Below are 25,053 nucleotides of genomic sequence, written 5' to 3'. Positions count from 1 at the left end.
GGTTAGGGGCCAGAAATTTGTGTTTTAACACAACCTCCAGGTAAGTCTGATATGGCATTCTTAAGACTGAGAACTATTGCTTTGAGCAACACGGCAGGTAGCTTTTCCTGATAAAAAGTCTCACCTCTGTGTCTTCTAAGGGCAGTTAACAATTTTAAGCAAGGAGAGGTGAGCAAAGATGGTTCCCTACCTTGCAGTGATGAGCGGGAGCTCCAAGCCACACCCTGCCAACCAGGAGGTCACACTGTAGACGGGAGGGGATCCCACCACAGAGAGCAATTCCAGCAGATTCCCTCCAGGGCGAGCTGTTCCAGAGTCAGCCTGAGAAACTAGAGACCAATGATCCAATCATTATCAAGTAAATCAAGATGGAAGACCTGCTGTGTGGAAGGTCCCCGTTGGAGAGGCTGAGTTACTCACATCCCAGCATACACTTAAAGCAGAGATTCCTACCTACCTGCTGCCAGGAAGAGAAAAGGAACAGGAAGTAGGAATTTAGTTGGGAAAGGAAAATGCAAGGTCATGGTATAAGGAGACGATGACTAATTCCACAGCAAAGTTCAATAAGCCCCAAGTCAGCCAAGCATCACTGCCTGTATCATCGGGGGTCCCCACCACGACACCACCACACATACACACAGCTCATCTATGGCATCACTGCCCCTTTTCCTCCTTTTCTTCCCAAAGCCTGGCAGCTCCAGGAACACAAGCTGATCCCCCTTGGGAACACTGAACGCACAAAGCACATACTAGAGGTACTTGAGTTTTATCCACAGCGTGGCGTCAACATGTGTGCAGAGAGAGTGCAAGCTTTAAGATAGACCAGTGTTCAAATCCTCATTTTCCACTTCTATTGGGTTACTATTTGGCTAATCACTATAACCTCCGTACGACTCTGTTTTCTCATTGATAAAGTGGGACTCATGACAGCTATCAGTCTGCATGGCAGGGAGAGTTTAGTGAGATGGCAGGTTTAATTGACCAGCAAATATAGTTTAATATCCTCTTTTCCTCCTACCAGGCACCATGTAAAGGCAGCTTCTTTTCCAAGTCTGTACAGTCGAGCCGTCTTTGCAGGCCCAATGCTGAGCACAACACCAGGCACAGAGTAAGGGCTCAGTAAAAGTTTATTTGCTCAGCTGAGTAGGGAGTCATTGAAGGTTTGGCTCTGGTGTCAACCATCTCTGGGTTCCAATCTCCCCCACATCCCAGCTGATTTGAGGCAAGACACTTAGTATCCTGTCAGCTTTGGTTTCCTCATCTATAGAGTGGGGATCATAGGACCATCTCATGGGGTTCTGAGAACTAAATGAGAAATATTTGGTAGCCACCACTAGATGAAAAGAACTTTCATAGAGGACATTCGGTGGGAGAATATAACCAAGTGTTAAGCTGAGCAGATAAATGTCAGACAATTAACTACGAATATGGAGCCCTATTGTGTAGAGTTTACGTTACCATTAAATAATACTCACAGGAAACCTGTGGCCAGCAGGATGGCTGGACAGTGGGAAACAGATGGTTTTACCCAAGCCATCTCCCATCTTTCTTGTCTCTGCCTCCCTGTTCCTCTCCCACCTCACCCATACTTGGCTCCAGATACTGGAGCATTTGGTGGCAGAGCGGTGATGGCAGTGAGAAAGGATTCTGGATCCTGGGCTTTGAGGGTTTGCGGAGGATAAAGGGAAACGACACCTATTATCCAGTCTTGAGTTTCCCGGTCCAGTCAGTGGGTTCAAGTGCACGCAGTAATGATCCCCTCAGTGCTCTGGGAATCTGGGTAGCATTTGGGGTCACCAAAGGCCCCAGCCAGTTGTCTTGGGCACCAAGAAACTCAGATGGTTACCCCAGCACACAATTTGAATATTATTTTCTGTGTGTCAGAACACAGAGTTTGAAATAAGCAATGACGCATTCTGACCCAGATACCCCCAAAACACTCACATCACTGAAACAGATAAGAGATGGAATTCTGAAGAGTATCAAAGATGATATATTTTCAGGGCTGAAAGAGAGTTCTCCTACCCCCACCCCCCACCTCCACGCTCCCCTGCCCCCAGCTCTACAACTTCCAGGCAAAAGATTAAAAAGTTGCACACCTGAAAATCAGAATGCAAATGCCTGTTCCATACTTTTCTCCTTGGAGAGAGAAAAACAGAGAAGCTATGAGAAGCAGGAAAGCAGAGCCCCAGAGTCACAAGGGATTTGACAGAAAAGAGAGAGGGAACAAAGTTGGAAGCCTGGAGGCCCTGCGAGCAAACCACACCATCTGTCTGGGCTTCTGTCCCCAGGGTGTGCGTCTGTCCCCAGGGGGTGCGTCACACGTGGCCTCAGTAGAACCCCGGATGAGCACCTTGCCCTTAAGACAAGCAAAGCCAGGTGAGAGCACTGCACCCAAGAGAGGTCAAGGGATTTTGTGCAGAGAGGGGCCAGGCCTGATCTCTGAGTGATGTGTGAGAGGAACCAGATGGGGAGAAGGAAAGACGAGGCGGTTCTCATGCGGATGCGGTGACCCTCCAACTCCCACCGAGTCTGTCCTAAGGGTTGGGTTGTAAATCAGACTTGTGGCCCATTTACAGGGCCAGATATTGCTGTGTTCCTTTTTTTTTTTTTTTTTTTTTTTTTTTTTCTTTTTGCGGTATGTGGGCCTCTCACTGTTGTGGCCTCTCCCGTTGCGGAGCACAGGCTCCGGATGCGCAGGCCCAGCGGCCATGGCTCACGGGCCCAGCCGCTCCGCGGCATATGGGATCCTCCCAGACCGGGGCACGAACCCGTATCCCCTGCATCGGCAGGCGGACTCTTAACCACTGCGCCACCAGGGAGGCCCTGCTGTGTTCCTTATAGCACTTTGTATGACAGATATTAACAGATGGAGAGGTGAAGAAATCCTGCTGGCCTAACAACAGTAATGATAATAGTACTAATAATTGATTACACTTATTGAGCACTTACTAGTCAGGACCCATGCTGAGTGCTTTACACTATACTTCAGTTATTCTTCATAGTAATCCAATGGGGTAGGGCCCTCATTAAGCCCATTTTATGGATGAGAAAACCAAGGCCCCTCAGCAAGAAAGTGGTAAAATTGGGGTAAGATCACAGACACCCAAAGCAAGAACAAGCATTGGAATAAATAGGGGGGGAAAAGGAACTAGTTAGAGAGATATAGGGGCCAAGGACACAGAATTCCAACTCCATCTTCTCTCCAGGATCGAGGCAAGAAAGATGGAGAATCATATGTTCTCTCACCATTAACAGAAAAGCAGCCCCTCCAGAAAAGTTCAAAGATGGCATTTGATGGACAGGTCCATGGAGGAGAGTGGATTTGATAATCACCTGTTAGGTTTGTGTCTGCAATAATAATCTCATCCACATAGAACACGTCCATCTCTGGAGACAAAGGGAGGAGATCAATCTGATGAACCAGCACTGGGGAATTTGCAGGAGGTGGCTGGAGTTGCGCAGAGCGATGCACACAGGTCTTCCAGAGGTCGGTGCAGGCGAACTGCCAGCTGAAAACAAGAGCAGAGCAGAAACAGGCCTTCTGTGAGCACTGCAGTTCTCTCTCCTGAGAGCCCCAGTTCTCTAACCTGGGCCTGAGGACCATGCAGCCAGGAGACCCAATCCATCATGGCTGCCACGGTACAAGCATCCATCCAAGATGGGCTCAGCTTGGCTGGGATGCAACACGAGTGAATCACGTTTAAGTCCACCATCCATTCATAACAATGTCAGCAGTACTTTCAAATTACAGTATGATTATGTGTCTTAAGCAGATCACCTGTTAGGCTCTACTATCAGGGAAGATTAATACTCTGGACATTTCCAGACTCATTTAAGTTTAAAAACACTTACAAAACCCTTAAGAGATGTGGAAAGAGAGCTGAATCAAGAGATCAGGATGCTGAATTATATTCCAGCATCTTTGTTCACTCGCTGAATGAATTTTGATGAATCACAAATTCTCCGGGCCTCAATTTTTCTCATCTGTAACGTCAAGGAATGTTCCCTAAAATCTCTTCCAAATATGGTGGTCTATGATTCTATCCCTATGAGAAATGTCAGACTCCTTCTGGGGAATGTTAGATTCCTAACAACTAACTGCTCTTAAATCAAACTTCTTTGCCAAATCAAATGTGTTCAGAGCTGAAGTTAGTATCCAAGTCCCCAGTATCAGAGACAGTTAGTACCTCCCGTGGGCCACTGTCCCCAGGAAAGTTAATCATCCCAGCTGGCAGAATTCCCACCACACCTGCCCGCAGATGAGCTACCTGTTAGGGCTGGCCCCCGTGAGACTCCAGTCACAGGTGACGTTCTTCTTATCGGTGCTTTGAAAGCCAATTGTGAAGGACACTGTCACCGTCAGGATCGTACTCATGTGGCCTTTGTATGCAAGGCACAGCTAGAGACACCAAACAAGAAGTCCTTCAGCTGTGTCACTAAGAAGCAGCAGTTCAAGCAATGTTTATCAAGGACAATCCACTCTCTAGAACCTGCCTTGTGCTCAGAGAGACAGCCAGCCCGCTCCTGCCCTCCTGGAGCTTACCAGTCTAGCTGGAGAGACAAATAATTTAGAGCAAATTGTTATTCATCCAACAGAGAGTTGTTCAATGCCTAACACTGTGCGCGGCCATGAGGATTTTAGAGCATCTCAATTATCAACAGAAACCCCCTGTTGTGACCCAGATACCTGTGCAACCTTGAGCAAGTCACTGTACCTCTCTGAACCTCACTCCTTAACCCTAATTCACCAGCATCCTTGGCTTCTAACTCTGAGTTAAGTAAAATTATATGGCAGGATTTTTCAACTGCGGTGCTATTGACATTTGGGACTAGATAATGCTTTTCTGTGAGGGGCACTGCCCAGTGCCTTGTAGGACATTTAGCAACATTCCTAGAACCTACCCGCTGGATGCTACAAACACTTCCCCAGTTTTGGTGACCAAAAATGTCTCCACACACTGCCAATCCTCCCCACGGGGCAAAATCCCCACCACCCAGCGCTGGGAGCCTGTGCTGTAGAGGAAAGGCTGGAAGTCGGGCAGTGCCCTGCCCTGAACCGTTTAGTCCTGGCTCCCACCGCCATTCAACTAGGAAAGGACCTGAAACCACTACCATGAGTTCAGCCACCCCAAGAAGGTTCACTCTGGTTCCCAAAGGGCAAGTAAGCTGCACTTTTTAATGAAGGACAGCAGAGCTATTGACACAACGATATAAGGGGTATGGAAGGAATGTGTCAGTCCATCCATCAATAACAATAACTATGATAAATAATAAAAACTATCCTTAAATGAGTCCTAATCACTGCCCAAGCACTTTACTGGATTATCTCATATACTCTTCACCTAAATCTTGAAAGGCAAACCTCATTATTACCCATTTCACAGATGAGTAAACTAAAGACATGGAGGGCATGCAGGGTATAGAGTCAGAATTCAAAACCAGAGTCTGACTGTAGAATCGGCGCTCATACCTGGAGAGCAAAGAAAATACTACAGTGTAGAAAAACTTCTGTAGGTCTCAGCTAATAGAAAGGCATTTCCATGCAGCAACTAGCTATTGGGAGGACCAGAGGTGTCTGTTCACCCCTGAAACCTAGCATCTCAGCCTGAAAAGCCCTGCGAGGTAGAGCAATCACTCTCTTGTGCTTCTCCAGGCTCAACCCCAGAGAATAATTCCAATCCCTCCCTACCCACCTCGCCTGCAAGCACGAAGGCTGCTACTTACATGTGTGTACTGATCTAGCCGGTTGCCCTTCTGGGCAGCCGGGGGTGTCAGGACAAGGTGTCGAGGCTGATGGAAGCTGAACCTCCCACAGAAGGGCTCTGTCCCACTGGTGAGGTGCCCATCAGAGCTGGAACTTTCTAGGCCTGGATGCATTTCGAACAAGATAGGAAGATGGGTGTAAATGTTAAATAGTTTCCCAATATGTCTGCAGGGAATGGGTTATGGGTTCGCCATGACATTGACCCCTCAGCCCTTGAGCGAGCTGGGCAGGGCTCGAAGTGGTCGGCCCACACCCCAGCTTGAAGGCTCCAGACATGAGAAACCTATTGTGTCTGCCCTACAGCACCGAAAATCTATTACCCTTTTCTATGTATACCATGACACAGAAAAACTATTGAGAGGCAAGGAGGTAAAGAGTGTTGACTGTAACTTAGTTCACCTTAGTATTTTTAAAACATACCCTCACATTTTTAGAATTTGTTAGATTACTGTCTTATGTATAATTCCTTTACTTGAGATGCAATTTGAATTAAACAAGATTTTCACTCTTCTGCTGTTTCCCTGCTATGTCTGTTGCCCATTTCCCACTGTACGGCATGAGACACAGTTCCTTATTCCAGCTCCCCAGCATCCTTGGTTTCTAACTCTGCTCCACCTGACAGCCTGGGAGGGATGCCTTTTCTTTCTCTGATTCCCACACCAAACAGCTCCCTCCCAAGCACTCAGGGTCCAAATCCAGTTTCCTTATTTTCATTTGCCTCTTAACAGAGTCACCTGGGAGAGGAAATGAAAATTGTTCCCCTTTGACAGAAAAAAAAGAAGAGAAAGAAACAAAGAAGACAAGGAGGAAAAAGAGGGTCGGAATTTGTCAAACCAGAGATCATACCTTGTTCGAATCCCAGCCGGAGTAGGATGTTCGCTGAAAGGGGTTCCAGTTTGCATTTAACTGCAAGTAACTCCTCAAGGGCTGTTTGAATCTGTTAAAAAGAAAAACAGGGAATTCCCTGGAGGTCTAGTGGTTAGGACTCGGCACTCTCACAGCCGAGGGCCCAGGTTCAATCCCTGATGGGGGAACTAAGATCCCACAAGCCACACAGTGTGGCCAAAAGAAGAAAGAAAGAAAAACAACCAGGAGTTCCTACCATGAGCAGAAAGACCACCTTTACTTCCCCCACCTCTGCTTAAGTGAGGAAGGTTCCCACCTGATGGGCCGTGGCATTTGCAGGGATTGGCTGGCTAGAGACATTGTCCCAGGTAAGGAAGAAGTTCCCTGTGCCAGACACCATCAGCATCTGAAAAGTCAAGAGTGACGGGATTAAAGAACATGTGCTCATTGAACCAGGGAGACAACCTAGAAACACAGGACATACCTCCCTGGCTTGTTATTTCCTTTTTATTACAATTTCAATTTTTAAACTCACTATCCTCTAGAACTATCTGGAGAACACAAGTGTCATCATGTAATGAAAACTTTTCTTGGAAGAATATACATGTCTATCTCCCCATTGACGCCTGCCCCCCTCCTTCTCTTTAGAATGTGACACCTAAATGTCACCACTGAAGGGCCCACTCTCAGCCCTCCTCACCGAGCTCCCTCCCAGGGGTGGCCTGGGAGGGAGAAGCAGTCCCATGCGTGTCACACCCTCTCAGAGGCTGATTCAGCCTCTGCTTTGCTTCCACTGCATTCCCTGCTGGGCACATCCCACTTTTGTAATGGGGTGAGACCTATTGTCTTATATTACTTGTTTTCTCCTTTGTTCTGTGGTTCTTTATCTGCATGTTTTATTATTATACCATAAGCTTTAAGAGGCACAGTCCATATTGAGTCATCCTTGTACACCAAAAAGTGGACAACAAAAAGTATAACAAACACAACATTGTAAATCAACTATATTTCAATTAAAAAAAAGAAAGCACACCAAACTTGTTCAACTAAAATATGGGGCACAACCAAGAGACCCAAAGGCCCTGACCCTTATAAAGCTGACTTAGAAAACACAATACACAGGGAAATAGGACCCAAATGGGTCAAAAAACTATGAAATCTCGTATGTGTACGCTCACAGGCATGCATACATGGGTGTGGGTGTTAGGATGACCTTATCTCCTCTCTGGGGAATATGTTTCCAAAGGAAGATTTACCAGGAACTTAAATTCCTGAAACTAAGTCCATAAATCAGGATATCTCAACAATAAGACTTTGCATTTTTTTACAAAGTCCTCTCAACCCTATTGGATGGATACCCTATCTCTTTGGCAGCGGAGTTATCATCACGGCTCAAGTCTCCTGGCTCCCAGCAAGCGATCCTTCCACTAGACGGGGCTATATTCCTCGCAGAGTTCACCCCCTGAACCTAATCCCATGGGACAGGGAAGACATGGAGACCTGGATTTCCGGAAGTCTCTGGGCCCGGGCTTGGATCTGATGCTTCTCCCGGAGGTACGTGCTGACCACCTCGGGATTCAGCCAGGTGTTATGGATCTGGACACCAATCCTCACCCCGCGGCTGGGGGCTCTCCCTCGATGCTCTGCTTCCAGGTAGTACCTGGCTCCCCCGAGCAGCTCCAGCTTGGGGGTCTTCTGTTGCCAGGTCTCTTCACTCCCATTCTGCTCCCAGGAGTCAAACCAGTCAGCAGTGCCCACTGTGATGGAGGCCACTTTCACCTGCACCCCAATCAACACATCAAGACCAGCACTATGAAGTTTCTGGGTCTCTCTTTTTCAAACAGCAAGTGTCTAGACAGCTACTTAACAGGGATTTGGGGGCTGGTCTGCCTTTTCCAACAAGTTAGGACCTGTGCCTGTGTATGTTTCTCCAGCCGTTCTTCTCTCTCTCTTTCTCAATTACATAGTATTCAGATGAGGCTGGATGGTCCATGTTCAGAGCTGAAACAGACAACCTGAAACCCTAGCTTTACATGATGCTGTGGGTAAAGTTGTATGAAGTCCTCTGAGAAACCTAAATGTTACTTGACTGCATCAAAATCTATGATGTTTCTCTAGCCAACTACCAAAGCAATTTCATAGAAATATATTCATCATTTGAGAGGAAATACTGTGTTTCTCTGTCAATGGCACTAGCTAATCATGGCTGTTTGTTAAAACACTTTTTCTTATCCTTCAAAGCTGATCAGAAATTTCCTGCATAAAACTAACTACATCCCTACCCAGAATTAGTGGTAAAGATGCAAGTTTTGGAGTCAGACAAATCTTGGTTTGAATTCTTAATATGCCTCTTATTATCCCAGTGGCCCTGGATTGGCCATACAATCCTTCTAAGCCTCATTGCCCTTATCTGGAAAACAGAGATAAAGGGACATAGTTCACAAGATGCTGTGAAGGTTAGAAACAAGGTGTGTAACAGCTGTAACATAATGCCCAGCTTACAGTAAGACCTCAATAAACATGCCAACACATTCAGCCAAGCTCTTTTTCAACAATTAAAATCATGTCAATTATATCTGAATTTTTTAAAAAACTTTAATAAAAACATAAACCCCACACACAAAAAAAACCAAAACGTTAAAAATCTCTGGTCGCTTAATGGCATGTTACAACTGTCAGTAGAACATGAGAGCTCTCATTGTGATTTTTTGGGTTTTTTTCAGGAGTTAAGGACTGGGGACCAGAATAAGGAAAACGAGAGGGAGGTGTATACCTTGGTCCTCGGGTCCTCCGACTGACTGAAATACAGGGAAGCCTGGTTGTCAGCCTGGATCCAGAAAGTGTAATTATTTGTCTCTGGAGCCACAAAGAACCCACTGAGCCGTGCTCTGGAAAGCAGAGGAACACAGAGAAAGAAGTGAGGGCAACCAGGTCCGGAATCACCGACCCAAAAAATGATGCCCTTGGACCTTGTTTGTCTTTATGGTAATGAGGAGGAAACACTTGACTCTTGTGCCATGTATTTGGCCAAAGCCCTCTGGATGCAGCTTTTCCTGTGATGCTTGCCTGGCTCAGTATCTCAGCCCATCTCTTTGCACTGGCACAACTCCCTGAGCAGTCCTGTCGTCTTTGGGAAAGTCGTAGTAGTAGCGTAGGTTTGCCTGGAGGCTTAGCTGAGATCACTCACCTAACACAGCCAGTGCAGAGCCTGGTGCACGGTAGGAAGTCAATCAATACTAAATATTGTTCTCATTATTACAAATAAAGAGAGATCACCAATCAGAGTTTGCACTGATTTGGTCTAGATACCAAGAATACCAAGAATCTTTTCTGATAATAGTTTTGAAAGTAACTATGTAAAGGTCCATCATTATCATAATTTTTCAATCAATAAATATTTCAGTTTTTTCATTTAAAATTTTTGAATTTTATAGAAACGAATGGCAGAAAGAATGGAAAGAGTAACGGTCTGGTTTGTGGCTCCTCTAAATGGCAATTAGAGAGACATACCCTACAGGTCATACCAGACAGTCCGAATGTTCTTGTCTTTTGAGGTGGCCTGACTCTCCTTGACGCTCCTGCACACACTGAATATAGCCGAAAGGTTTTCCTTTGAACATTACTGATGAGCCTCAAAAACTATGAAAAAGATGCAGTACTAGGTGCCACAAAATATATATATATATATATATATATATAGCCACTTTAAAACCATGTATACTGGTGGTTAGATATCTAGTTAGTATGGCTTCCAAGACAATAGAAACTCCACTCTGTTCAGATTTCCTTCCCTACTTGGTTTTTTCAATGTCTGAAATTCCCTGAACAGAGAACAAAGCCTTCCATTTCACAACTGAATTGAAGTTTTAAATAGCCAAGGGACTTATCTGGCAGTCCAGTGGTTAAGACTCTGTGCTCCCACTGCAGGCGGGCATGGGTTCAGTCCCTGACTGGGGAACTAAGATCCCTCATGCCGTGCGACACGGCCAAAAAGAAAAAAAGAAAGAAAGAAAAAAGTTCAATAAAATGGCCAAATCCTTGAAAGAGGTCACAGGTTGGCTGGAATTCACACTCAGGAGTCGTGACCAACCTCTTTGAGAAGGGTTTCAAAAGGAGAAGAGATCCATCACACCTAAAGGATTCAGTCACCTGAATGCACACCTTAGAGCACACTGTGTCTCCACAATTCTCTAACTTTCTATATTTTTAAGCCCACATTAAAATATGAGAAATTTTGGCCACATCTTTGAAGGGATTAAAAAGACAAAACAAAACTAAGCAGGAAAAACTGTATCACACTGCAGTCACCACTATAGAAAACAATGTCTCCAGAGCCCACTGGAGTTTCCCCTGTTATTACACCAGCCATCTGGTTGACCTTTAGCACTGGATAATTGTTCCCACAGAACTGTTGGCTGCCCAGCCTCTGCTCCCTCATATGCCCTAAGGGCAAATTCTCGAGTCTTTCTTTAGTATCATCCAGATATTAGTTTCACCTCTTAACCACATTCCTGCGGCAAGTTTTGCCCTGCTCTCTACCAAGCTTCCTAGACTACTCGGCTCAATGTTCTCATGAATAGTCCTCCCCAAAACAGATTTCAAACTAAGCTGTAGAAAATATAAATTTTACCTACTGATCAAAATTTACTGTGTACCCATAAAGGGCCTGTGGTCCACGAGCATAACCAACACCAGCTGAGAACAGCGGTCAAACTTTGTTGCTGTTGAATTAGTAGATATTTTAAATTTTCCCCTGGAAATCTCATTGCTTACTTACCTGTCTCCTAGCCTCACCTAGGCCAGTAGAGACACTTGTGATATGGATCCCGACTTTTCCTACAACATACCTGAAAGGTTGCCCTTCCTTTGACCAAAATCCAAACGGAGAGCTGGCATTAGGGACAATCTGCCATCTGTACCCAGGGGTGGCTTCTGTCAGGTCCAAGCCCTCAGCCGTGTCTCCAACTTCAAAGAGAAGCCCTCGATTGCCTGTAAGACATGTAAGCCTCATAAACATCAGAGGGCCCTTCTCCGCCAAGCAGGGGAACTGCTTTACTACAGATTACAGAGTGAAGATGATCCAGGAACTATCTAGAAGGTGAGTCAACTGAGACACAGATGGAGTAGCCATGTGAGATGTTCTATAGATAATACAAGTGTTCTAGAAAGTGGAAACTACTGCTTGATGTAGGATTTAAGCTCTTGGAAAAAGAGACTTGACAAGGAGCAGTAAGGGGAAATATTCTCAGAGGACCAGAAAAGACGAAGGAGCTCTTTTTAATGGGAGTGTCTGGATATGAGAAAATGTAAAAGAGCAAACGAAGGCTCGTGAAGCCAGGACTGGACTTCAGTCTCTTTTAATGTTCAGTTCAGCTTGGGAATTCTATTCTCTAAAACCCTGGGTCCCAGAAATTTGGCAATCCTTAAATTTTTCACGGGTCACGGCCTCAATTTGTAGCCATGGAGCAAATCACGTGATAGGCTGCTATTACATAACATTCTAAATGATGTCGTACTTATTCGTGTTTTATATTAAACAAACCCTGAGACCAAAGGCATATGTGCGATCAATATTGGCTACTAATTGGGGTGAGGGTAAAAGCTCTGGAATCACACATGGGTGAGTTCAGAGTCCAGCTCTGCCACTTAGTCGATGTGTAGCTTTGAGCAAATTGCTTCATGCCTTCGTTTTCTCCTTCATCAAAATGGGGCCAATAGTAAACAGAGATACTGCACTAAAGACTAAGGGAGCTGAGTTATATGTCAATTATATCACAGTAAAGCTGGGGAGAGAAATAAAGTCAGTTTGACAATTCTGGGGGGAAAAAGACTAAGGGAGTTTAAAATATATACACAGAGAGCCTGAAATATAGTAAGTACTCAATAAAGGATAGCTAGAGTAGTTATTATTATTTTAAACTACTATTGTTATTCCTTGTTAAATCCTAAGAAAGGAAAACAGATAAGGAATAAGCATAAAAATAAGAGCATATTTTAACATACTATTTGAGGTTTTTTGACCTCAGCTGTATTGATATTTTGGGCTGGATAACTCCGTTTTGAGGGCTGGCCGGTGCATTGAAGGATGTTTAGCAGCACTTCCACTCTCTACCCACTAGAGGGCAGTAGCACCACCATCCCAGGTGTAAGGACCAAATATTGCCAAGTGCCCGCTGCAGGCCATTGAGAACCACACTGCAGTACATGATCCTTTGTCCTGTTACGGAACTCAAGTCCGTGTGCCCAACACAGTGAGGCCAAACAATACCAAAACTTCGGAGTCTGGAGCAGAGGAAGGTTTATTGCAGGACCATGCAAGGAGAGGGGTGGCTCATGCCTTAAAAAAAAATAACCAAACTCCCAGAAAGCCTTCAGCAAAGCCCTTTTATAGGAAAGGTGAGGGAGGGGCGCGGTTATTTGTTGCAAACTACTTGGTGTCAGATCCTTTGTCCTTGAAGTCAGGTCACGGTCAAGTAACGATGTTCCTGTACATCTCTACCAAACAAAGGTTATTCTCTGTTCTGACAAGAAAGGGCAAGGTCCCAAGGCTCAACCTTCTCCCTCCGAGGCCCAAGCCCAGGCTAGGAGGAGGGGGTCCCTTGGCGGGCTGGTTACCCTGCCCAGAAGGGTTCGTCCAGCACCCAGTCTGGGTCCTCCCACCAGTGCCCCAGCCCGGCTGACGAGGCAGCTCTCTTGGCTAGCGGCACCCTCAGGGCCAGGCCCCCAGACCCCGCCCAGCCATCACCACTGAGGGAGCCAGACGCCCAGGACCCGGCCGGCCCTCAGGCTCCTAAGGCTGCCCAAACGGGGGCTGAGGTCCCTCAGACTGGGACCCCTGGAGACTGCCACTGTCATTAGGTCACAGAGGTGGGGAGAGGGGAGAGGTTCGCTGCCACCTCAAGGCCTGGGCCCGGCCAGCGGGCGGCCGAGGCGAGGGCTCTGGAGCCCTGCAGGACACAGCCCTCAGCCTGTCTCGGGACCCCCCAGCTCACCCACGGGCCCCAGGGAGAAGGCCGGGATCCGCCTCTCACCACACTCTGCCCCACGGACCACCACGAGACCCTCCGCTGGCAGGGCCGGACCTCTCACTGCCTCGCACTGAAGGTCTCGCACTAAAGATCTCGCGATAATGGTCGCCTGCTAACAGCTGCGCGCCCGCCCCGCCCCATCACACTTCCATGGAAGAAATTTCAAAAGTGCTTCAGAAAGGCCGTTATCAACCATCAAGAAAAGCTGTGTTCAGGAAATTCCTCTACCGCAACGCCAGTAGCTAGAGCAGGCGCCCTCTTTCCTGACTCTGGAAACGCATTCTCTCCATCACTTGCTTCATACAGTAGTTTTGTTTCCTTGGATGGGAGCTTTCCCTGAGTAAAAACCGCAGATCGGGGACCTGGAGAATTCCCAGCTAAAGCTTTGCATGTGTTTTCACAGCCGAATGGCCTTTCTTTAGAAAGGTTTCTCCCCTGATGAGATTCAGGAGACGAGCTCCCTGCCTGTGGATTAACGGTGAAGACAGCCCTTGCAGGGCACATAGGGCTCCCAAGTGGCAGCCTGTGATTCAGGCTGCCCAACACACCAACTGCCTTTCGTCCCTAACTAAACCTGAGCTCCTGTTCTAACGCTTTCCAGAAAAGTGCTCCCGTGGTGCACTTGCAATCTGCAGCCATGGAGTAGAAGGTTTAAACAAACACAGAAGGACAGATGGAACCTCTCCCCTTGCCCGCTCCATTTCTGCCCTCTTCAGGGGTAACCTGGTGGCCCCATCACAATACATCTCTACTTTTCAGAGTAGCAGACAGTGCCCACAGGGGAGAAGAAACAACATTTAAATGCACCCCATTGCACCCCACCCTCCGCCTCGTCTAAAGCTGTCCTATGAACATAGAAGACATGGTCTGAAGCTCTGTCTTCTTAAATAGTGGACAGGAGGGCAACTGACCCAGAGGATGGAGGAGGCCGCTCAAGGGTTTCCACCAGTCACTATAGCAACATCTTGATGGCAGTTAGGCTTCCTGGATCATGGTTTCCACTGAACCGCATTGGTCATTCAGCTAGCTGGGGCTAGGAGTGCAGGGTGTTGCCAAGCATCTGAGTAAAGCTAAGAGCCTCTCTGAAATGAAAGCTCTGACTCAGGTCCCAGGGCTCACTGAGCAGCCAGTCAAACAGCTGAGACTGACCACATATCATAGACCAGCCGCGGAGACTTCCTTACCTGCCTGAGGAGCCGAGAGTCTTGCACCTTTACCTGGAGCTCTGGTGGTGCACTCAATCCTCCTGGGAGACAGGTGTCTAATATCACACAGAATGCCTGAGGGGAACATTTAAATTAGATACCGATGTCAATATCAATGGAGATATAGGTGTGGCAGGACAGAGGACCACACTGAGGTAGCCAGGCTCCTGTTCCAAGGCAAAGGGCCAGAAGTGGAGAGTAGAGAGAAAGTTGTCACCTCAATGGAAGGAGGCAAGAAAGGGGGAGTGCAGAGCCGTGGAACACGGGGCTGCTCAGAATAACCAGGAAGAAAATGCCTTGCCATGTCGTTCACTGGAGATGAATTGAGCTGGAGGAATTGACAGAAGAGTGTGAGGACATTTTCCTGCATCCTTGGTGTCACCAACTAGAGGAGCATCCCAGTAGGCAGAACAAAAGGTTCTAGACATGTTCTCCACAAAAGGGTTTGCTAAGGGGCCATTCCAGAAGAATCTGCATAGGAAAAGCCTGCCCATTCTTACTTATTCAGACAGAGCTAAGGGGAGGGAGAGGGGTCGCCTTTTAGAAGGAGTAGACCTTTGTGAAGACACAGCTGTGCTTTTCCTTCTCTTCCCTCCCAAGATGGGGACACCTGAGGGACTTGCCCATGAGTTGTGAGTGTGTCTGCAGCAGGACACCCTATTTCTGTTACATGTTTGCCAAGCTGCAGGACCAAAACACCCCCAACCCCTGCAGCCTCAAACACAGGTCAAAGACCTCAGAACAGGGTCCCATGATGAGTCGGAAGAGGCAAATATGGCTTCCCCCCATCCTCTCCAGGCCGTAAGAGATACATAATCTCCTATGGCATTTAAATCTATGAACTCTTTTCAGCCATTTCAACTTAGTTACCTGCAATGGTAACCTGGGCAGGATTGTCAAAGAAGTCCCCTGTAATTGTGATGTCTGTTCTTCCCCCAAGGCTCCCAGTTTCTGGAAACACAGATAGTATTTCTGCAAGAGGGAAAAAAAGTAAGCTTCCAAATATAAACCAGGATGTGAGCCAGATAATAATATAATCATAGAAGCTATCCATAATTTATTTCTTACTTTAACTTTCTAAGACCAGCAACAGTTGTAATTTTTTTCTAGTAATAGTCATTTAAAAGTGCATATAATAAGAAAAGGATTCACATATAACAATATGGATAATAATATATATTATACAGGATCAATATTTGAAAGGAATGGGAAATGCAGTCACTCATGCTATCAGCAAAAGTCCCTGTGTACCATGATGCTTTCTTAGGAACTCTGTCTCCTGACCTCAAGAACTCTGTTAACACATCACAGAACGGTAGGTTTACACTTTATGGAGGGATCAACTCTGGATGCACCAGGCAAGGTCTCAATTTACCCATATGAGTCTGCAATTCACTCTAAGCAAAAGAATGAGTTACACTGTCATATGCCACAAATTCCCAAGAATTTTACTTTTTCTGATCCTTCCTCCTCCTATGATCAAACTCTGAGAGTTCTAAGTTTCGTCTCTGCAAGGGGACGTGTTCTCTGATAAACTGAAGGTACAAAAAGGCTAATTATGAATGGTTACCACTTCAAAATAAAACCAAGGGTCAAAATTCAGCTTTGACAGAGGTAAGCTACCTAGAGAGTGAATGGCATTGGCCCCATGACTTAGGAAATTTCTTGCACTTTTGACAAAGGTAGACTCTGCTGCCTCTGGAATCTGAACTAACCTCACAGACTTTTTTAAAGTGGTTTTGGGACTGTATTCAAGCTGAGAATCTAGCACTCATATTTAGCAGCCAGCTTTCTACTACTGGACTGAGTTCACAATTTCATGCAAGTTTCCAGTTTTCAGATTTTTTTTGTATGAAGATTTACTCATCAGATAGGAATACACCAACTTAGCATCTGTATCAGCAAGTCATAAATTGTTGAATGAATGCTCCGAGATGAGATGTTAAAATAACTGCAAAGATGTGCTTTAGATTTTTCAGTGCCATCTCTTTTCTGTTACTTTTTGAGAACAAAAAACGAGGATGACTCCCCTTTCTTTTATTGTCTATATCCCTAGACTTTGTGTAAAAATCTATGATCAAGCCTCTTTTAATATAGCAACTAAAGTGGACACTCACACAAGCAACCTATTCTCATACAAAACCAAAGGGCCATCCATGACTTCAGGGACAGCTTCAGGTGTTAATGGTCATAGAGAATGGCCAGAAAGAAGGGACAGAGGGTCCAAGGTCCAGGGCCAAGTGGGGGGAGGGGGGAGAAATACACGATGAAGGGAAATGGTACCTGAATACGTCTGGTACAAGAAAAGGTCCTGCTTAGCACTGACCAGCCATGCATCCTTGTGTACCATTGACCTTCAAAAAGACAAAATTGTGTTTTGGATGAAAACTGCATCTGGAATTACATTTTTTAAATTGATTGCCTGAAAGGAAGATCACTAACTTTAGTGATCTTTAAAGTTGTTCCGATACCAGCTCCCTTTGATGACTAGAGAATACCAATGGGGCAAAGTTTGTTTTCTGATCTAGAAAATTATATGGGAATAATAATACTTACTTTACAGTGTGACTAGCATTAAATGGAATAATGAATGTGAAAGGACCTGGTATGGAGCTGGCCTGTGGAAGATACTCAATAGATATTAGTTTTAGTCCTTCCTAAAAGAGAGACAGCGACAGAGAGAGACAAAGAGCAAATCTCTCTACTTTGGGCTGTGTCACTATCTTCACAATGAAATTAATATCAGCTAGACAACGCCCTTTTCAGGAAAACACTGACAAAGTACATAGTGTCAGAACATGAGGTAAGGCAAGCAGAAATCCAGAATCCTAACTGATCTCTCCAAAGCGCTATGAAATTTGGACGCTTTCCATCTTGAAGCAGACATTTCCTGGAATGATACAAAGCATTTTATGGAACTGTACTGTTTTAAATTTCCAGTATTATGAAATTATTTAAGAAGTAATTCCCCAAATTCTGTACCATTATCACACTGAAACATTTACATTGCTTGAGTATGAGTGCATAAGACACAATTATATTCACCCACGTAAAAAAAAAAAAATCAAGTGGGTACGTGGGGTCTTATTACTATTACACTACTCTATTTGGGTACATTTAAAATTTTCCATTATAAAAGGTTAAAGAAGCTAAGCAAGACAAAAGAGTAGATAGTGTAAGATAAAGATAAATTTGCTTCCTCCCAGTTACTTACTTTCCTTTGTTAAATACTGAGAAACTAACATTCTGGGAGCCTGTAACAAAAAGAAACAGACATTAATACAGGAACCTGCACAAACTGCCTGGACCAGGTCACTGCTACCATAAACCCAAGGACTCTGGCGATCACCAAGGTACCACCCGCACCTTAATTTCTTTAACAGTGCCCAAAATAAACACGTTCCAGCCTCACACCATCAGCGATGGTGAGTTCTAACCATAAAAGGATAAATGTAGAAGCACAGAGCAGGTAAGAGCAGGCTTGGAGTTAGACCAAGCATGATAAATCCTGCCCCACTGGTTACTAGGTTCAACTTTCTCACCTGTAAAGCAAAAACAATTCCACCAGCCTCCAGGTTTATACATGAGGATGAATTTAGTTTATATTTAAGTTGCTTCATATAGTGTCTCTCAGGGAGTTCTCAGCAAATGGCAGTTATTATCATCATCCTCAGGAGAACCAATTCTTTTTTTTTTCATCTTTATTGGAGTATAATTGCTTTACAATGTTGTGTTAGTTTCTGCTATATAACAAAGTGAATCAGCTATATGTATACATATATCCCCGTATCCCCTCCCACTTGAGCCTCCCTCCCACCCTCCGTATCCCACACCTCTAGGTCATCACAAAGCATTGAGTTGATCTCCCTGTGCTATGCAGCAGCTTCCCACTAGCTATTTATTTTACATTTGGTAGTGTATATATGTCCATGCCACTCTCTCACTTTGTCCCAGCTTCCGCTTCACCCCTGTGTCCTCCAGTCCATTCTCTACGTCTGTGTCTTTATTCCTGCCCTGCCACTATGTTGGCCAGTACCGTCTTTTTTAGATTACATATACATGCGTTAGCATACGGTATTTGTTTTTCTCTTTCTAACTTACTTCACTCTGTATAACAGACTCTAGGTCCATCCACCTCACTACAAATAACTCAACTTCTTTCATTTTTATGGCTGAGCAGTATTCCGTTGTATATATGTGCCACATCTTCTTTATCCATTCATCTGTTGATGGGCATTTAGGTTGCTTCCATATCCTGGCTATTGTAAATAGTGCTGCAATGAACATTTTGGTATATGACTGTTTTTGAATTATGTTTTTCTCAGGGTATATGCCTAGTAGTGGGATTGCTGGGTCATATGGTAGTTCTGTTTTTAGCTTTTTAAGGAACCTCCATACTGTTCTCCATAGTGGCTGTATCAATTTACACTCCCACCAACAGTGCAGGAGGGTTCCTTTTTAGGAGAACCAATTATTGAAATCGTTTTTTTCCAACACAGAGAAAGACTTTAAAATTCTGTTACTTCTCACACAGACCAATGTAGTTGCCTTCCACACGGCACTGCAGAGTCCCAAGACCATCGTCTTCCTGAATAGGATAGCTAGGGAAAGAACCAAAAAAGGTAAGAGGTAAGAATTACCAGACAACTCAGTTCAGAAGCTCTGGCTCTTTAGCCAGGAAAGAAAATAAATAAATAAAATAAAATGTAAAATAAAATAAAACAAAATAAAATAAAATAAAACACAACTGTAACTAGAGTTATCATCAGTACCAGTCAAACACACAAAATTTTGCCTACTCCTAGTCTTCATTGGGTCCTTTCTTCCCAAAATCTATTTTATACAAGGACAGCAAGATACTTATCCCCCCCAAAAAATCTATTAGCAAGTGTGAACTGAAAGAGGACAATTCTGAGCAATCAAATGTAAGAAACCACATTATAGAATTTGGCTCTACTAAATGCTAAAAGCTAAGCCATAGGGTATAGAAGGTTAATCCACTCAGTCTAGAGGGAAGTGAAAATCCAGCAAAATGTTGGTTATCTGAACTACAAACACATAGACACTCATTTTCTAAATTTTCCTTGTAATAAATAAATAACTGAATATTGAAAAGTTAGTTGTTTTCTCTCTGGCTAGTCGTTACAGTATAGTGGTAAGAGGATGAACTTTGGAGGCTAGTTAGTGGGCCCAGGTTGAAACCCGAGCTCTGCCACTTGCTCTTTGTGAGACATTGGACAAGTTACTTAACCTCTCTGTGCCTTGGTTTCCTCATCTGTAAAGTGAGACTAATAACTGTATGTACTCACAAGGTTATTATCTGCCTTAAATGTGAAACCGTTAGTGCAGTAAGCACTTAGTAAGTATCAGCTATTTGTTTTCAAGAAAGCTTTCAGAACCCACTTCAAGTTGTATTGTGAATCAATTACTGTGTCTTTTCTACGAAGTCTAAAGATGAGGCAGTCAACAGTTATGGGTGATTTATATTAAAAATAGATGTGTGTGTGTGTGTGTGTGTGTGTGTGTGTGTTATGCCCATGTGGGAGAACCTAAAAGCATACATGCTGGCAAGAAAGGCACTCACCGGCATCCTGTCTGTCTGTTTACAAGAGAACAAGGAGTGACCCATTTGTCTCCCTGAGCTTCCAACATCAATGGGCTGGATACAAAATAGAAACAACAGACAAAAGTCAGAGTGAATGCTCTCAACAAGCATTCTTGGAAAAACCCAGAGGAAACAGTGTTATGAACATTCATCTCTGAACTTATGGGACATTAATGCAGGTGACTGGGGACTGTCCCCCAAGGAGATGCTAAATCAGACCCTCAGCCCAAGAGCAGGGTGCATAACACTGGTCTGTGGCCCACACTTTCACACCACAGAGGGAGCACTGCCCCTTTCCTGAAAAATCTTCATCATCTCCTCCTTGGCTATACTGGGTTCACACAGAGCCATGGAGGAGTTTGTGTCCTTGTTACCCCTTGCAAAGGCTGTATCCCAGACCAAGGCTGTGATGGGACCAAGTACTGAACATGGTATATCATCAAGGATGTACTTGGGGCTTCAATCCTCCACAGGAAGAGTAGTTTCCGTTCAAGATAAGTTGACCATTACAGTAAGTCCCTTACATACGAATGAGTTCCTTTCCAAGAGCGCATCCGTAAGTCCAATTTGTTCTTAAATCCAACAAAGTTAGCCTAGGTACCCAACTAACACAATCAGCTGTATAGTACTGTACTATAATACGTTTATAATACTTTTCACACAAATAATACATAAAAAACAAACACAAAAAATAAAGAAAATGTTTTTAATCTTACAGTACAGTACCTTGAAAAGTACAGTAGTCCACTACAACAGCTGGCATACAGAGGCTGGCATCGAGTGAACAGGCATGAAGAGTTACTGACTGGAGGAAGGAGAGGAGGTGGGAGATGGTAGAGCTGAAGGATCCTCAGCAATAGGAGTTGGAGGGCAAGCTGCAAGTTCACTCACGCCTGACGTTGATGGCACAGGTTCTGGTTCCTTGCTGGAACCAGATGCACGTTCGCATCTTTGAAAGTTCGCAACTTGAAGTTTCATATGTAGGGGATTTACTGTATATATATATATATATATATATATATATATATATATATATATATATATATATATTTTTTTTTTGGCTTCACCATGTGGCTTACAGGATCTTAGTTCCCCATCCAGGGATCCAACCGGGGCCACAGCAGTGAAAGTGCTAAGTCCTAACAACTGGACCACCGGGGAATACCCTGGCCATTATTTTAGCCAGAAATGTAGATCCTGAAAGTTTGCCAAATCACGTCCTTTTCAACTAGAACAGAATCAAAGGTTTGGAGCAGAACATGAGGATCCCCCCATTCTGTCCAAGGGTTGGAGGAAATATTAGACACAGAATGTAGCATCTCTCAACAGAGCATCTAATGAAGTTGTGGTCCTTCTACCCTATAAATCCTCACTATAATTGCTTCATACGTTGAGTAACCACAGTTTCTTCCCACAAACACCTCAGCTTCAACACTTTCCATCCTGTCCTCCCCTTTCCCTGGCAAGGATGATTTACTAGTACCACTTTGCACTTTAAACGTCTCCAATGAAAAAAGTCATGTTGGCATCCTAATCATTCCCAGAAAACATTAAAAACTCAATGGCTGGGCTTCCCTGGTGACGCAGTGGTTGAGAGTCCGCCTGCCGATGCAGGGGACACGGGTTCGTGCCCCAGTCCGGGAAGAACCCACATGCCGCGGAGCAGCTGGGCCCATGAGCCATGGCCGTTAAGCCTGCGCGTCCGGAGTCTGCACGTCCGGAGCGTCCACAACAGGAGAGGCCACAACAGTGAGAGGCCCACGTACCACAAAAAAAAAAAAAAAAAAAAAAACTCAATGGCTTTCACAAATAACATATGATGTCACTCATATGTGGAATCTAAATTATGACACAAGTGAACTTATCTATGAAACAGAAACAGACTCACAGACATAAAGAACAGACTTGTGGTTGTCAAAGGGGAGGAGAGGTAGGAGAGGGAAGGATTGGGAGCTTGGGATTAGCAGAATCACTTTGCTGCACAGCAGAAATTAACACATTATAAATCAACTATACTTCAATAAAATAAATCTTAAAAATAACTCAGTGGCTTTCAGTACCTCTTCCACATTTTCCTCTGATCACACCAACAGAAATTCTATATATACAAATGTATAACGAACAAGGATGTTATAGTGGTCTTTTGAGTTCACACATCGTTATAAAGAATTTATTGCAGCCTGAGGAACAAGAGGGAGAAGGGGAAGAATCAAGAAAGAAAACCCGCAGATGCAATTACAGTACAATTCACACTGCGCCCAGAGTGACTAGTTGTCAGTAAATAAATGGGCCAACTTAATCGACCAGTCACAATTACATTAACCAAGTTTGTTGAAGCCCAGCTCACGAGGGACTGTAAACTGCAAAGAGGAAAAGAGGAATTCCATGCCAGCTGCTTACAATTTATTGTTATCGGGGAAGCTGGTCTCAGGCATCAATCCAGCATATCTGTAACTAGTTGAACACAGACACAAGCACACGCTTACCTATGAATGTACTCGGCATCAAAATCAAAGGTTTCCGACCTTCCAGTGATAATCCAGCCATACACATGTATAAGGTTTCCTGTTTGAAAAAGATTTTTTTCAATTAATCTACTTAGCTCACACTCTAAATATATAACGTAAACTGTATTTCTCTTTTGTTACCTCTACTCAAAATGGCCAAGCTGGTCATGACTCAGAATATTAATACATTTTTATAAACTGCACAACAGGAAAGGATCACCAAGTATAATCCATTCATCGATAGTAAATACCAAAGAGGCAAAAATAATGAATCATTGCCATTGTGGACTTATTCATGTATGTATGGAGCAGAGAAGGAATATCAGGGCTTCTTCACAGTCCCAGGAAGGGAGGCAGGGAGGGGCCAATTTAAACACACTGCCTTGTTCCACTCGCTTGGCTGTGTGTAGACCATCCAGCCACATGGGATTTAAAAATAATATTCTTTGGGGGTGCTCCATCCTTCATGAGACTTTCCTCTGGACACATATGATAAGAGGAAGCTCGTATCACACAATCTGGATAGATATTCAAAGATACTAAACTTCTTTCTGTATCTCAGAGTACAAAAGATGAATGTCATGGATGAATCAAATGGACAGGAAGTCAGAAAGAAGGGCACGAGAGAGCAGCAGAGTTATAGCTTAAAGGATGGGCTACTGCACATGCAATTAATTCAACAAATATGCTCATGTTCAAAGATCAGGCAAAATGGGCATCCAAAGACAGTTGGCATCTGCCTTGTCCACTGATAAATGGATGACTTCCACTGCTGGGTCTCCTCTATGCAATGTGCAGGGATTCCCATTGGGTAGCAAGTTTTCCCTTGATACTCACCTCTTTTGAGTTCATAAAAATGGGGGTGCAGGCATCAACAACCCCCTTGCATCAAGGGGAACTCTCAGCATTACCCCCACCTTCTCTGCTCAGAGGATCTGGGAAAGAAGTCTAGAGTAGCCCCTTCTCAGAAAGAGCTTGGGGCCCATACCTGATGCTACATGAGTTGCTTTCCTCCAGAGTTGAAAACACCTAAATTCAGTTCCACGGAAATGCACAAAGCAAGGTTGTAAGCAAACACACCAGAGCAAGTTAAAGTTCACCACACAACCCCACAACGTGGAAGTGTGTGCCTTCCAAGTAATTATGGAATTTAACCATCAAGGCTGTACTCTTCCAGCATCACAACACTGAGAGGTAAGAGAGGTGTTGGTTAATGAGGCAAAACCTCACAAATAGAAGAGAAGAGGGCATCTTTGGGGTTCATGAGGTCACTGAATTCTGAGGACTTTGGGTCTCTTCATGGCTACACTTCAGGCCATGAAAGAACATGAGCAAGAAGTAATGCTTCCCTACATACTGTGCATGTGTTTTATTAATAGGAAATGACTTTTATCTGCAGTCATTGGATGACTGGCCCTAAAATGGTGGAAACCTTCCAGGAAGTATGGCGGACCCTTGACCAGAGAGCGGGTAGAAAGAGAGGAAATTCAGTGACTTAGACAAAGGTTGTGGAACTGGCAGAAGCCCTGAGTCTGAAGGTCTCGGCTACTGTTGCCAGCCAGCAAAATAATTATTCATTTTACTAGGGCTAACCCATGGATTTCCTGGCTTTGGCAGGCATGATTTCTACAACTGATGGGTACAATTTTACAAACGAATAACAGGTTATAGAAACTAGGAATTCCTGGGAGTTTTTGTTTTGTTTCTAAACAAAGAAGTCCAACAAACAGCAGCTGACAAATGGCTAAGCCAGACCGTGTGCTGGGCGGGGAGGGGGGACTCCGAGTCACAGTGGAGGGCTGTTAACCGCATATGGGAATTCAGCGGCTCACAAAACAGCTCTCCTGTCTCTGCCACCTACCCCATTTCCCTGCCTGCTACTCTGGGCAGGCTTCCCAAAGGAGATGAGACTAATCGTCTGGCAAGCGATTTCAAAGATGCAGCCGTGTGGATCCTGCCCAAGGGATCACTCCAACCAGCGCAGCCACCAATCGTTCTCCCCGAAGGTGGAGGAGACAGTGTGCAGAACTCAAACTGGGCGGGAGAAAGAGGCTTGACAGATCTGGGCGCCAGCTGATGCCCCATGTCACACCTC

At 44.7% G+C, this 25,053-nt stretch overlaps 1 protein-coding gene across 1 annotated transcript in view; it reads right to left on the bottom strand.

The window, feature by feature from the left end:
* Nucleotides 1-25,053, bottom strand: part of PKHD1 (PKHD1 ciliary IPT domain containing fibrocystin/polyductin) — a 426,879-nt gene that overhangs the window by 392,127 nt on the left and 9,699 nt on the right. The window contains exons 6-21 of the mRNA XM_060110064.1: nucleotides 22,938-23,016; nucleotides 20,431-20,505; nucleotides 19,383-19,447; nucleotides 18,061-18,100; nucleotides 17,130-17,200; nucleotides 15,717-15,818; nucleotides 14,826-14,921; nucleotides 11,461-11,602; nucleotides 9,387-9,501; nucleotides 8,114-8,392; nucleotides 6,930-7,019; nucleotides 6,614-6,704; nucleotides 5,728-5,870; nucleotides 4,272-4,402; nucleotides 3,337-3,512; nucleotides 191-329 (exon numbers count right to left, since the gene is read on the bottom strand). Coding sequence (XP_059966047.1) covers nucleotides 191-329; nucleotides 3,337-3,512; nucleotides 4,272-4,402; nucleotides 5,728-5,870; nucleotides 6,614-6,704; nucleotides 6,930-7,019; nucleotides 8,114-8,392; nucleotides 9,387-9,501; nucleotides 11,461-11,602; nucleotides 14,826-14,921; nucleotides 15,717-15,818; nucleotides 17,130-17,200; nucleotides 18,061-18,100; nucleotides 19,383-19,447; nucleotides 20,431-20,505; nucleotides 22,938-23,016 — 1,834 coding nt within the window. The remainder of the gene's footprint in view (nucleotides 1-190; nucleotides 330-3,336; nucleotides 3,513-4,271; nucleotides 4,403-5,727; nucleotides 5,871-6,613; nucleotides 6,705-6,929; nucleotides 7,020-8,113; nucleotides 8,393-9,386; nucleotides 9,502-11,460; nucleotides 11,603-14,825; nucleotides 14,922-15,716; nucleotides 15,819-17,129; nucleotides 17,201-18,060; nucleotides 18,101-19,382; nucleotides 19,448-20,430; nucleotides 20,506-22,937; nucleotides 23,017-25,053) is intronic.

This window comes from Mesoplodon densirostris, chromosome 10 (assembly GCF_025265405.1).
Source record: "Mesoplodon densirostris isolate mMesDen1 chromosome 10, mMesDen1 primary haplotype, whole genome shotgun sequence".
Classification (NCBI taxonomy): domain Eukaryota; kingdom Metazoa; phylum Chordata; class Mammalia; order Artiodactyla; family Ziphiidae; genus Mesoplodon; species Mesoplodon densirostris.
This window is presented reverse-complemented; position numbering and strand designations above follow the sequence as displayed.